Raw genomic sequence first — 11384 nt, forward strand, 5'->3', positions numbered from 1 at the left:
TGATTTCTATATTCTCTTGTAACGATAAAAATTTACAAGTACAACAATTTATTTCTATTCAAATGTTTGACGGTTAGTTCGTTTTCCATATTATTTTTTCTTCTCGTAATTTTTTATATTATAGATTTAAATTTAATATGTAAGTACAGAAAATTAATTCAAAAAGTGTTACTTTCGGAAAATGTCGTTTTTTGAATTATTTTATACCCTATTTTTATAAATTTATATAAAATTATTATGAACAATTAATTTTTTATTTTCTGATCTCGAAAAACTAACCTATTTGACCCCCGTGTTGTTTCTCTGTTGTTTATGCGTGTCAAAGCATGTCAAAAATGAGACGAATTCTGATTCCGATAATGAATGGGGAAAAAATATTAAAAACCTTTCTGATGAAATAATAGACGTCTTTCTATTTCTAAAAATATTTTCCTAATTTCCTTTCTCTTGTAACGATAAAAGGAATAAAAGTTTACAATGCAGCAACAATTTTTTTTCTCCTACAATTTTTTAACATTTGAATTTTTCGCGCCATTATCCAAAGTGCCATCTACAGTGAAAATGCAATCTTTGCATTTGTGTGTGTGTGCACTGCATGTGGTATTGTGGTACAGATTTGTTATAATTTATCAATTTATTTTCAAAATTTTTATCCGAAAGACGTAATAAATAAAATAAAATGGCAGATCCAGAATTGGAAGCTCTTCGTAAACAACGTATGGCTCAATTGCAATCACAATATAAGGTAAATATCGTGAAAAAATCCTATTTTTCATAGCTCTCAAATTGTTTCAAATCTTTCAAATATATCCGGTTTCTATTGACAGTTTTTCGTATTCTTCATTAAAATAGATGTACAAGTAATTTTTGCTTATATATTTTTACTTATTAATGTTATCTATAGCTTTTATCTTATGTTTGATTGTAGAAAGAAAATTATTAACAGACGCAATTGTAGAAAATCGAAATTTGAGGTTAGGTTGACGAGGGTATATTTATTTCGTTCTCCTGGAATGAAACTAAAATTGGTTTCTAATACATTACTCATACTATTTTTAGGGCAATGATGCTGGTAATCAACAAGCCAATGAAGAAAAAAGGCAACAAATAGAGGATATGAAAAATGGAATTCTATCTCAAGTTCTTGATCAGTCGGCGAGAGCTAGATGTAAGATTTTATGATTTTACGCAATTTTCACTAACAGGTTTGCCACAGGTCAGGGAAAGTAGAATTTATTGGTCAGGGAAAGTAGAATTTATTGGTCAGGGAAAAGTCAGGGATTTTTATTAAAAGTATTGGAAAAAATTCAAATTTTAGAATTTATAAGAAAATTCTGAATTTTTGTGTTTCTTTGTTTGACTCATAAACTAGGAAATTACCACGAATTCTAAAAGAAAATTTTACATTTTTTCTATTTCTGACAATAATTTATATTAAATAACTTCATTCTATTGAAGAACTGCCATAAAGTTATTCCTTATAAATCATTTAATGAAGTATTTTTTTGAAAAATTTTAATTTCAATTCTGTTAAAATTAGTTTAAAATTCTTTCCAGAAATTCAATTTACAAAAATTTTTAAAAATTCTCATCAAAATTTCAATTATTTTTATAAATAGCAAAATTCTTCGCCAAAATTCAATTATATTCAGGAATTTTTATAAAATTCATTGTAAAATTCAATTCTTTTCGTAAATTATAGTATTTATCACAAGAATTCAATTATTTTCAAAGTTAATAAAATTCTTCGCCGAAATTCAATTATTTTTAAAAAATCTTTAAAATTCATTGCAAAATTCAATTATTTTCAAAATTAATATAATAATTCTTAGCAGAAATTCAATTATTTTCAAAAAATCTACAAAATTAAATTATTTTCAGGAATTTTAATAAAATTTATTGCAAAATTCAATTATTATCATAAATAATAGTATTTATCACAAGAATTCAATTATTTTCAAAAGTAATAAAATTCAAAATTATTTTTAAAAATTGCAATAAAATTCATGGCTAAATTTCAGTTATTTACAAACATTTATTTAATTCCATGATTTTAAATATTCTACTATTTTAATAAAATTTCCTAAAAAAAATTCAATTATTAAATAAAAATTTTTATAATATTCTACACGGACATTCAAATATTAAAAAAAATAAAAATTTCACAGCAATTCAATTATTAAAAATAGAATTTGAATAAATTTTTTCAGTTTTAAAATTTTGCATTAAATTCTTCGATGTATAGATGCATAGATGTCATAGATTTTAAAATTCCTTTCGTGATTTTATTTATTTTCATAAATTTTTAAATTTCTTTCATGAATTTAATTATTTTCATAAATTTTTAATTTAAATAAATAAATAATTTTTAAATAAATAACAATATTCATCACAAGAATTCAATTATTTGCAAAAGTAATAAAATTCAATTATTTTGAAAAATTTTAGTAAAATTCATTGCAAAATTTCAATTATTTTCCAAATTTTTTCTTAATTCAATAATTTGTATATCTATTATTTTAATAAAATTTGGCAAAAGAATTAAATTATTTAAAACAATTTTGACGAAATTCTACTTGAATATTTAATTATTTTCTAAAATAATGAAAATTTCACTGGAATTCACTTATTAAAAATAGAATTTGCAAAAAATTGTTTCGAAAAAAGTCAATTGTTTGACATTTTTTTTATAAAATTGTAAATTATTTTCATAAACAATAAAACTGATTGCAGAATTACAATTATATTTAATACAATTTTAATCGAATTCCTCGAAAAATGTAATTATTCTTAAAAAATTTTATTAAAATTCGTCAAAAAAATTTAATTATTTAAAAATTTGTTGATATAATTATGTATAATTGAATTCTCGTAGAATTTTTTAATTAAAATTGATTTGAAAATTAATTTCAGTTCAAGTTTTAAATTATAATTTAATTTTGGAGAAGTTACAAATAAAATTGCAATTTTTAGAAATAATTGAATTTAGTAAAGGTTTCAAGTTAAAATCTTTAAAAATTTGAATTTTTCATACTTTCAATTGATACCTAATTGTATGGAACTAATTTTTTTCAAAAAAGCTTAATCGAAATTTTTTAAAATTATTGCAAGTTTTTATTTTCTAATGTATATTTAATAGAAGAATTTCCGAATAATCAAAATTTCACGTAAGATTGAATTGTAAATAAATGAATTCGAAAATTCTCAAAGAACTTTTTCAAAATTTATTAAAAATAATGCATTTAAAGAAGAATTTTAGTTAAAAATACGAAAAAAAATATTAGCATTATATGGTGAATTTTTAGAAATAATTAAATTTGGAAAAGGTTTCAAATTAAAATTTTTTTAAATTTGAATTTTTCCTACTTTTAACAAACAATTCTGTAGAATTAATTTTTTTTTAAAGTTTAATTTCGAATTCTTTTGAAATTATTTGAAGTTTTTATTTTCTAATATACATATTTGATTGGAGAATTTCCGACTAATCGAAATTTTGTAAAATTGAATTGTAAACAATTGTTATTGGTTTTCGAATAATTTTACAATTAAGGAAATTCGTAAATAAATTTAATTAGGGTCAGGGAAAAAGTCAAAATCAGTCAGGAAAAAGTCTGGAAATCAGAGAAAAGTCAGGGAAAAACAAAATTAAATTTTTTTGGCAATCCTGACTCAACAATAAGGAATATTAAAATAAAAACTTACCTTAATTGTCTTTTTGTCTTCTAGTAAATACTCTTTCGCTTGGTAAACCGGAAAAGGGAAAAATGATCGAAGAAATGATAGTAAACATGGCGAAACGAGGTCAACTTCCTGGTAAACTCGGCGAGAAGGAATTAATTAGTCTTCTGGAGAGTGTTAGTGAGCACACAAAAAGGACAACGACTATCAAGGTTGGTTAAATTTCGATGAAAATAATAACAAAATATATAAAATAATATAAAAGCAAAATCACTAATTTAGAAATAATTATAAAATTTCAGTTCGATAGGCGCAGAGCTGCTTTGGATTCGGACGACGATTTGTAACATTTCGCAAAAAAGACTGCCCATATTTTTAATACTACGCTTCATTTAATTTCCAGGTAGATTTATTGCTTTATTTTTTATTTCATATAAGAGTGAAATTTAAACATTCGACTAAAGTTTTTTTCTTTCTTTTTTGATTCACGCCTAAGTCAATTATAAAACATTTTACAAATTAAATACACACATTGATCGAATCTGTTTTTAAGAGTAATTTCCTTAAATTTTCTCTTTATGTTTGACTTTCGTATTTTATAATTAAAATATTCATTTACAATATCACTGAAACACATTTTTGCGTATTGTCTCACCTGAATTCCATTGAGAGGTATTTCACATTCGTATTTTATGAGGAAGATAAAACTTAAGTTTTAATCTAAATTGTTAATTTGTTATAAACAGCATTTCAATGGAATGTTTTATTATTTCTGGATTATTAAGTCGTATCTCCTTAGTCTTTCTTTATATGTTTCTTTTCTTCTTCTTCTGTAGAATAGAAATTTATTTAATTACTATATTTTTGAATTTTACCGATTATAATATTGAAATTTACCTTCTTCTTCGTCGTCGGCGTCTAAAATATCAGGACAGCAAATTCCGTAGCAAATTAAAGATAAAAATCCCGCCGGTAAACCAAATATGACTGTTGTTAAAACTGGATTTCCCTTCCACATTGCTGTGAGAGTGGTTTTTGTTTCGAACCAAAATCTAAAGAAGTGGACGAACCAACTATTTCCACCGTATTTCTTAAAAATTTGAATAGAATTTGAATTAGTCTTTGAGTTTTTTTTTTATTTTTAATAAATAAAGGCGAATTTTCTTACCGGTACATTTTCACTCCGAATTTGCTCGAGAAATATTTCGATTACGTGAGGAGTTAGTTTTCCCGGTTCGTCGTCTGGAAAGTGATGATGATTTGTTGTCGTGTTTATTACCATTAAATTTGGCAAAGGAACGACCATCATTGCTATACTATTGACTAGATCTAAATTGGCTATCCAACCAAATTGAAAATGCCTAGAAAGAAAAAGAAAAATTAAATCACAATGTCAAAAATTTACAAATTCGCTCAAAGAATATCGAAACATACTCATGATATTTGTCTCGTTTCGTTTTTATCAACGATTCAATCATGTCTCTAAATTCTATCATATCTGGAGTCATTTCCTCCAGTTGGTTTTCTTCGACAACTGCGAGGACTAAATTCTTATTTGTTAAAAATAACTGATTTATATTGCCACGAGTGACTTTTGGAAAACTTGAAAATCTTTCGGCATTCACCCACTTGTGTAAAGTCTTATTCATTACATCAATGCTGCTCACGTTGTGACCTTTAAAATAGAAATTCTTCTTTTATTTAAAATATAAAAAAAAAATTAAAAATATAATTGTATTTTTAAAATATCAAGTACAAATTACAAAGGAAAATTCTTTACCTGTAAAATTGTAATGAGTGCTTTCTTTATATACAAATAAGGCGGGTGTATTTTCTACAGGTGCATGTTTATCTACGACTTTTGGATGAGATTGGTAAAAAAAAGCATGAGCTTGGAAAACATCGGCAGTCTTGTGATAAAGCTCCTATTAATTAAAAATTACACTTTCATTAAAATTTTCCCAAGAGAAAAATTCAGCGTGGCCACATGTCAGTAAAGTTAGGGAAATGTCAGGACAAAAAATTTTTGTCAGGGAAATTAAGAAATTTGAGACTTTTTACGATTTATTTTTAAAAATTGCGACTTTTTCGACTTTTTTTCCAAACATTGCAACAAAATACAATTTTTAGTAAAAAAAAAAAGTGCAACTTATTTTGATTTTTATAATGCGAAAAATAACTATAAACAAACCTTTCAAAATTGTTTTATAATCATTTTTTAACATAATTAAATTTTTCAAATATATATCTATAATAAAAATCTTTTTAAATAATTGAAGTTTTGTAAAATTTAATTCGAAATAATTAATTTATTTCAAGTATATTTATTTACAATTTTTGAAAATCAATTTTTGAAGAATTTTAATTGCATATTTTTAAAATAATTGAAATTCCAAAAATTTTGATGAAAAATCTTTAAAGGTAAATTTAAAAATGAAAATTAGCTTCTAATTTTTTAAAAGTCAATATTTTCAATGACAAATTTCAAAAAATTCAAATACATACAAAAATAATAACATTTTAGAATTATTTTTAACATTTTTGAGAAGATAATCATGTTCAAAATTTTTTAAATTAAAATTCATCAAAAAATTAATTAATTTTTTTAAATTATCCAAAAATTCTTTTAAAAAATGTAATTATTTTCAAAAAATTACAATATTTCCAAAAAACTAACTCATAAAATTGTTTTAGCATAATTTTGTAAAATTCAATTATTTTCGAACAAAATAAATTAAAATTTATTAAAACTTACTTTTTAAACTTATATTAAAATTCCAGGAAAATTATGTTCATATTTATAATTAAAATTCTTTAAAAATTTGATTATTTTATTAAAATTTTTGAAAATCAACTTTAGAAGAATTTTAATTGCAAATTTTGAAAATAATTAAAATATCAAAAATTTTGATGAAAAATCTTTAAAGGTAAATTTAAAAAAGAAAATTAATGAAAATTAGCTTCTAATTTTTTAAAATTCAATATTTTCAATGACATAAAAATTCAAATACAAAAAAAAATAAAAAAAAAATTGTTTTCTCCAAAATGTTCAAAATTTTTAATTAAAATTCATTAAAAAATGAATTAGTTTTTTTTAAATTATACAAAAATTCTTCAATTATTTTCGAAAAATTCCATTAAAATATTTTTAAAAACTAATTATTAGAATTGTTTTATAATAATTTTTTAAGATTCAATTATCATCGAACAACGTAAATAAAAATTTATGAAATGTTACTTTTTCGACTTATTAAAATTTTTGAGAAATCAAGTCTTTTTTATAATTAAAATTCTTCAAAAATTTGATCATTTTTGTTTATATTTTTCAAAAATTCAATTATTTTTAAAAGATTTTACCAAATTTTAATTGTTTGGAAATTTTTGGAAATTAGAAAACTATTATTTTTCAAAAATTATTTTAAAATAATTTAAGAAAAAAAAAACTATGGAGAGTTACAATTATTATAAAAAATTGAGTTTTTGTATTCAAATAATTGAATTCTAGAGGAACTTTTGGAAAATTATTTAAATTAATTGATTTAGAGATGAAGTTTAATTGAAAATTGTAAAAAATATTTGAATTCAGATAGGGTTATAAATTATAATTTTAATGTTTAGAAATTAGTATTAAAATTCATAAATTTTACTCTTTTCTTGGAAACTTTCATATTTTTCTGTAAAAAGAATTTTGTCAGTGAAAATAATTCTAATGTCAGTAAATTTATCAGGGAATTTGATAAACTGAAACTTGTGACCCCCCTGGAAAAAAGGATTTCGCAAAAAATTTATCTTACCCAAAATTGTCCAACTCTTTCACCGACGTATAAAAAGTACAAATCTCGTTCCTTTTTCAAAAAATCAAAACTTTCAGTCTTTGTTACTTCCTGTACAGGTGGACCACTCAATCTCAATGCGAAATTGACAATTTCATCTCTCGATCTATCGCCATGATAGGTGAATTCTTGTTCTCCTTTCAAGCTAAAATTTGTTTATTTTACTCTCTTTGACAGTTAAATTTCATTTAAATTTAAAATACTGATTTAGTTAAAATTAATTTTTTGAAATTCTAAAAAGATTTTAACTTACAATAAAATTGTTGGAAAACCTTTGATTTTAAAAGTTTGAGCCACATTTGTAAATCGAGTGCAATCCACACGCCCAACGCGAATTGGACTAGCGTAGAGGTGTTGAGCTACGTGAGACCAAATTGGTTCTAAACTTTTGCAGTGTGCACACCAAGGAGCGTACATCTGAAGAATAAATTAATCTTATTAATTAATTTTTGAGATTATTATCTTAAAATCTCGATTTCATTTTTACTTACCATGAGTAACCATTGTCCCTCTTTACGTATATCCAGAAATCTAATGAATTAAAATTGTCAATTTAATATTGAAAAGAATTTTTAATTAGCTTCTTGGAATTTCAAATATTTACCTATCGCTCAACTCCAGAACTCGTGATGCTCTACTACTCGGAAAAACACCTAGAAAATATTATAAAATTAGAAAAAGTAATCTGTTTGTATACAGCAAGTATGAAAGAATCTGACAGTTGCTCCAAAATCATCTGTCAAAAATCTGGCATTTATGGCATTTTATCGATTCTTGAGAAATTTGAAAAAAAACTATTCCTTGTATTTGTATTTTTGTTCTTTTCTAAATATATTTATACCGTTCGATTTTAATTTATTTAAAGATATTGTAAACATGCTCTATACACAAATTATTTGTTTATTGATCGGTGACATTTGAGGTTAGGAAACCTTTCATTACCGAAAATTCGTATTTACACTGTAGAAAATTGATCAGAAACTCTAATTTTTACCAAAATCTACCAATTTAAAACATTTCTTACCACAAATCGATGCGAGAAGAATAAAATTTCGAAGTAAAACCATTATTTTATTCAAGAGGTTATATTTAAAATTTTAATTATTTCATTCAATTTACTATATATATGTTAAAAAATGCTTTTCCCCTTTTTCACTAAATTTACTTTCACATAACTATCGAAAACATTTTTTAAAAACTAAGTTTTCAATTTGTCAGAATTTCACGGAAAATGTCAAATTTATTTCGATGTTCATCTTTAACAACGACGATAATACACAAGAGGAGTGTTGCAGACGAAAATGAACACTGACCGCTGACGCACCCCTGACTCCCGCGTCGAATCATCACAACTTTTCTGGCAATTATTTCTTTTTCAAAATAATTATTTACAATTATTTTTTAAAAATTCTAACAAACTTATTAATTTAATCGATTATTACTTAATATTTACGATCTATTTACGCTTGTGTGCGATAATTGTTTTTTTAATTTTTATACTTAATGCTCAATTTATTTTATTAAAATTATGAAAATATTAATTAAATAATTAACATATTTTTAATTTACACATTCTAATTTATTGAAATTGGATAATTAATATTAACAAAGTAGTTTAACTAACGGATGTTTCAAATATGTAACAAATATACGAATAGATTAAATTTGTTCATAAAATAAATAATTTATGTAAAAAAAAATCTGAATTTTTTGCTTAGTAAAAAAATGTTATTTTAATTTGAATAAAAACTTTAATTTTTTCTAATTCGAAATTAATTAACTTTAATTTAGCGATAACTTCACGCCAATATAGTCAACTGTTTTTTTTTTATTATGAAAAGACGTTAAAAAATTTTGTCAAAAGAGAAACGCATTCGGAAAAATTTGGAAAAAATTAAGAAAAAATTCTAATCGAAATTTTCGAGTTTAAAATGTTTCGGTTACTATTAAAAAAGTAAAATTGATAAAAAAAATTGCATAACAGTAGAAAAAAGTAAAAAAAAAACTCAAAAAGGAAAATAAAGGATGAAATGCTCAAAAAGTTTAGTGATTCTTTTAGCGAAGAATTAAATTTCCAAAATGTTTTGAAGTCCAGGAGTAATTTACATCTGGTTAGTAAACTAATTGTTAAATTAGTAAATAAATAAATAATAAAATAAATATAATTATTATAAATAAATAAATAAATAAAAGTTGAAATAGTAAAATAAGTGAAATAAATAAACTTCTATTGAAAATTTACGTTTTTTAAAACTTTTTGTTTTCTTTTTTCAAAAACAGTGACACACCTTCAACTTTTGGCAAAATTATTAAAATTTCGAAAACTTGGAAATTTTTAAAGGAAAATTGAAAGAGAAAAATAATTTGAAAAATGTACGTGACACAATTGGTGTTATGCTTTCTTGTAATTTTGTACTTTTTCCCCGCAATAATTGCAAATTACTTGTATTTACTTTTATCACGGACTATATTTGAATTTATAATTGCCATCATCGCTGAATCTTCGCAGCCGTTTTATGAAAACCTCTCGCAATACATGCCAGATGTTGTGTCTTTTTTAAAAAATGGCACGACTCCAGATTGGTTTCAAAAAATCAATAATCTCTAGTGTTCAGAATCGATAAAAAAATTTTTTATAATAAAAATGTTTTCTTCTAACGTTGAAAAAAAATCATGTTTTGTAAAAATTGTAAAATTGTAAAAATTAACGAAATTAACTAAACAGTAAAAATTGAAGAATTGAGTAATTGAGGAATTGATAAATGATCATCAATTTTGCAAGGAAAGTGAGAAATAAACAATCTCGATGAATTAACAATGTCTTATTATTTCTTTATTTCAAGGAACATTAACAAAATTATATATAATATCTAAGTCTCTATCTGCAAATTAATATAAAAATTGTTTTTTGTGCAATTCAAGATATCTCCATGGCTAAAAATGTTGTCACCTAAATTTATACAAATTTATAAATTTCATACAAAGAGAATTAAAATTAAAATTGAAATTATTTTTAAATTTTCCGGTAACTAAAATGTTAATTTTGATTTTATTCATTCGTATCTTTGGTAAATAATATTTTTTATAAATGTACAAAAGAGTACGAAATTTGCCTCACGAGGAAAAATCGTTATTAAATAATATCCTTCGATTTTTTTTCGTTTTAATTACAAATTTTCCGATTTTCTTAAAATTATCAGTCTTATAGTTCGTTGAAAGTTTTTTCTTTTTTTCTTTTGCTTTTCAAGTTGATTAAAAAAAAATTTAATGTATAGCATTTGGAGAAAATTCACAACGTTTATAGTTAACAAATTAGGAGAAAAAACAGTTTTGTAAATAAATTAGAAGAAACAACATTTTTGTAGACAAATTTCAAAAACTTATTTAAAAAATTAATTATTAAAAATTATTCACATTGGGAAAAATTTATTTGATTCAAATAAACAATTACTTGACTACTATCAAGTAATTATTAAATAAATATTTACTTGAATCAAATAATTTTTATTTAAACCAAAATTAAATGGGATTTTATTGAAATACCGGAATTATTGATTCTAAAATTAATTTAAAAAAATTATTTCATTCAAGTATTTATTTAATAATAGACAAGTAATCTGTTATTTTAATCAAAGAAATTGGTTTTCAGTTTAAAAATTTTGACAATTATTTTAAGAATTAAAATTTTGCTATATAAAGAGAAAAAGTTTAAGTTGTTTTCCATTAATCGTTGATTATAAACTTTGTGAATTTCACCGAAATTAGTTTTTTATTTTCTAAAATAAAAAAAAAGTGTTTCTGGAGTTTTTCTTTTCGACAAAACTGGCAAATTTTTGCCGTAAAAATCGAATATATTGAAAACAGTGTAAAGTC

At 22.9% G+C, this 11384-nt stretch overlaps 2 protein-coding genes and 1 long non-coding RNA gene across 5 annotated transcripts; 2 read left to right on the forward strand and 1 right to left on the reverse strand.

Moving 5' to 3' along the window:
- Window positions 1-572: 572 nt before the first annotated feature.
- Window positions 573-9211, forward strand: LOC122500646 (programmed cell death protein 5). Of its 2 annotated transcripts, XR_006301497.1 has the most exons (5): window positions 573-745; window positions 1060-1168; window positions 3727-3890; window positions 3981-4081; window positions 8730-9211. XR_006301497.1 is itself a non-coding variant. In XM_043609669.1 (4 exons), exons 1-4 carry the CDS (start codon window positions 680-682, stop codon window positions 4023-4025), a joined length of 384 nt encoding a protein of 127 aa, XP_043465604.1. In that variant the 5' UTR covers window positions 573-679; the 3' UTR covers window positions 4026-4219. The 2 variants fall into 2 exon arrangements, 1 of the variants encoding a protein (XP_043465604.1); XM_043609669.1 differs by lacking the exon at window positions 8730-9211 and having other exon boundaries at window positions 3981-4219.
- On the reverse strand, window positions 4070-8723 carry LOC122500641 (protein disulfide-isomerase TMX3). 2 transcript variants are annotated; one of them, XM_043609663.1, is made up of 10 exons: window positions 8536-8723; window positions 8116-8164; window positions 8003-8042; window positions 7765-7928; window positions 7473-7656; window positions 5459-5603; window positions 5113-5353; window positions 4847-5039; window positions 4576-4768; window positions 4070-4505 (listed from the first exon to the last, which is right to left on the reverse strand). In XM_043609663.1, exons 1-10 carry the CDS (start codon window positions 8576-8578, stop codon window positions 4474-4476), a joined length of 1284 nt encoding a protein of 427 aa, XP_043465598.1. In that variant the 5' UTR covers window positions 8579-8723; the 3' UTR covers window positions 4070-4473. The 2 variants fall into 2 exon arrangements, with proteins under 2 accessions (XP_043465598.1, XP_043465597.1); XM_043609662.1 differs by having other exon boundaries at window positions 4070-4508.
- Window positions 9212-9444: 233 nt separating the features above from the next.
- Window positions 9445-10326, forward strand: LOC122500647. The gene is made up of 2 exons (XR_006301498.1): window positions 9445-9622; window positions 9792-10326. It is a non-coding gene; the product is annotated as an uncharacterized LOC122500647 (long non-coding RNA).
- Window positions 10327-11384: the final 1058 nt, after the last annotated feature.

The sequence above is a fragment of the Leptopilina heterotoma genome, unplaced genomic scaffold (assembly GCF_015476425.1).
Source record: "Leptopilina heterotoma isolate Lh14 unplaced genomic scaffold, ASM1547642v1 Lhet_19, whole genome shotgun sequence".
Taxonomy (NCBI): Eukaryota; Metazoa; Arthropoda; class Insecta; order Hymenoptera; family Figitidae; genus Leptopilina; species Leptopilina heterotoma.

Coding starts and splice junctions, on each gene's coding strand:
- LOC122500646 (XM_043609669.1), top strand. CDS start 680: ATGGCAGATCCAGAATTGGAAGCTCTTCGTAAACAACGTATGGCTCAA. Junction 1,169..3,726: donor TCAGTCGGCGAGAGCTAGAT/GTAAGATTTTAT, acceptor TTTGTCTTCTAG/TAAATACTCTTTCGCTTGGT. Junction 3,891..3,980: donor AAAGGACAACGACTATCAAG/GTTGGTTAAATT, acceptor ATAAAATTTCAG/TTCGATAGGCGCAGAGCTGC.
- LOC122500641 (XM_043609662.1), bottom strand. CDS start 8,578: ATGGTTTTACTTCGAAATTTTATTCTTCTCGCATCGATTTGTG. Junction 8,165..8,535: donor TCTTCTCGCATCGATTTGTG/GTAAGAAATGTT, acceptor AATATTTTCTAG/GTGTTTTTCCGAGTAGTAGA. Junction 5,604..7,472: donor AAAGAGTTGGACAATTTTGG/GTAAGATAAATT, acceptor TTTAATTAATAG/GAGCTTTATCACAAGACTGC.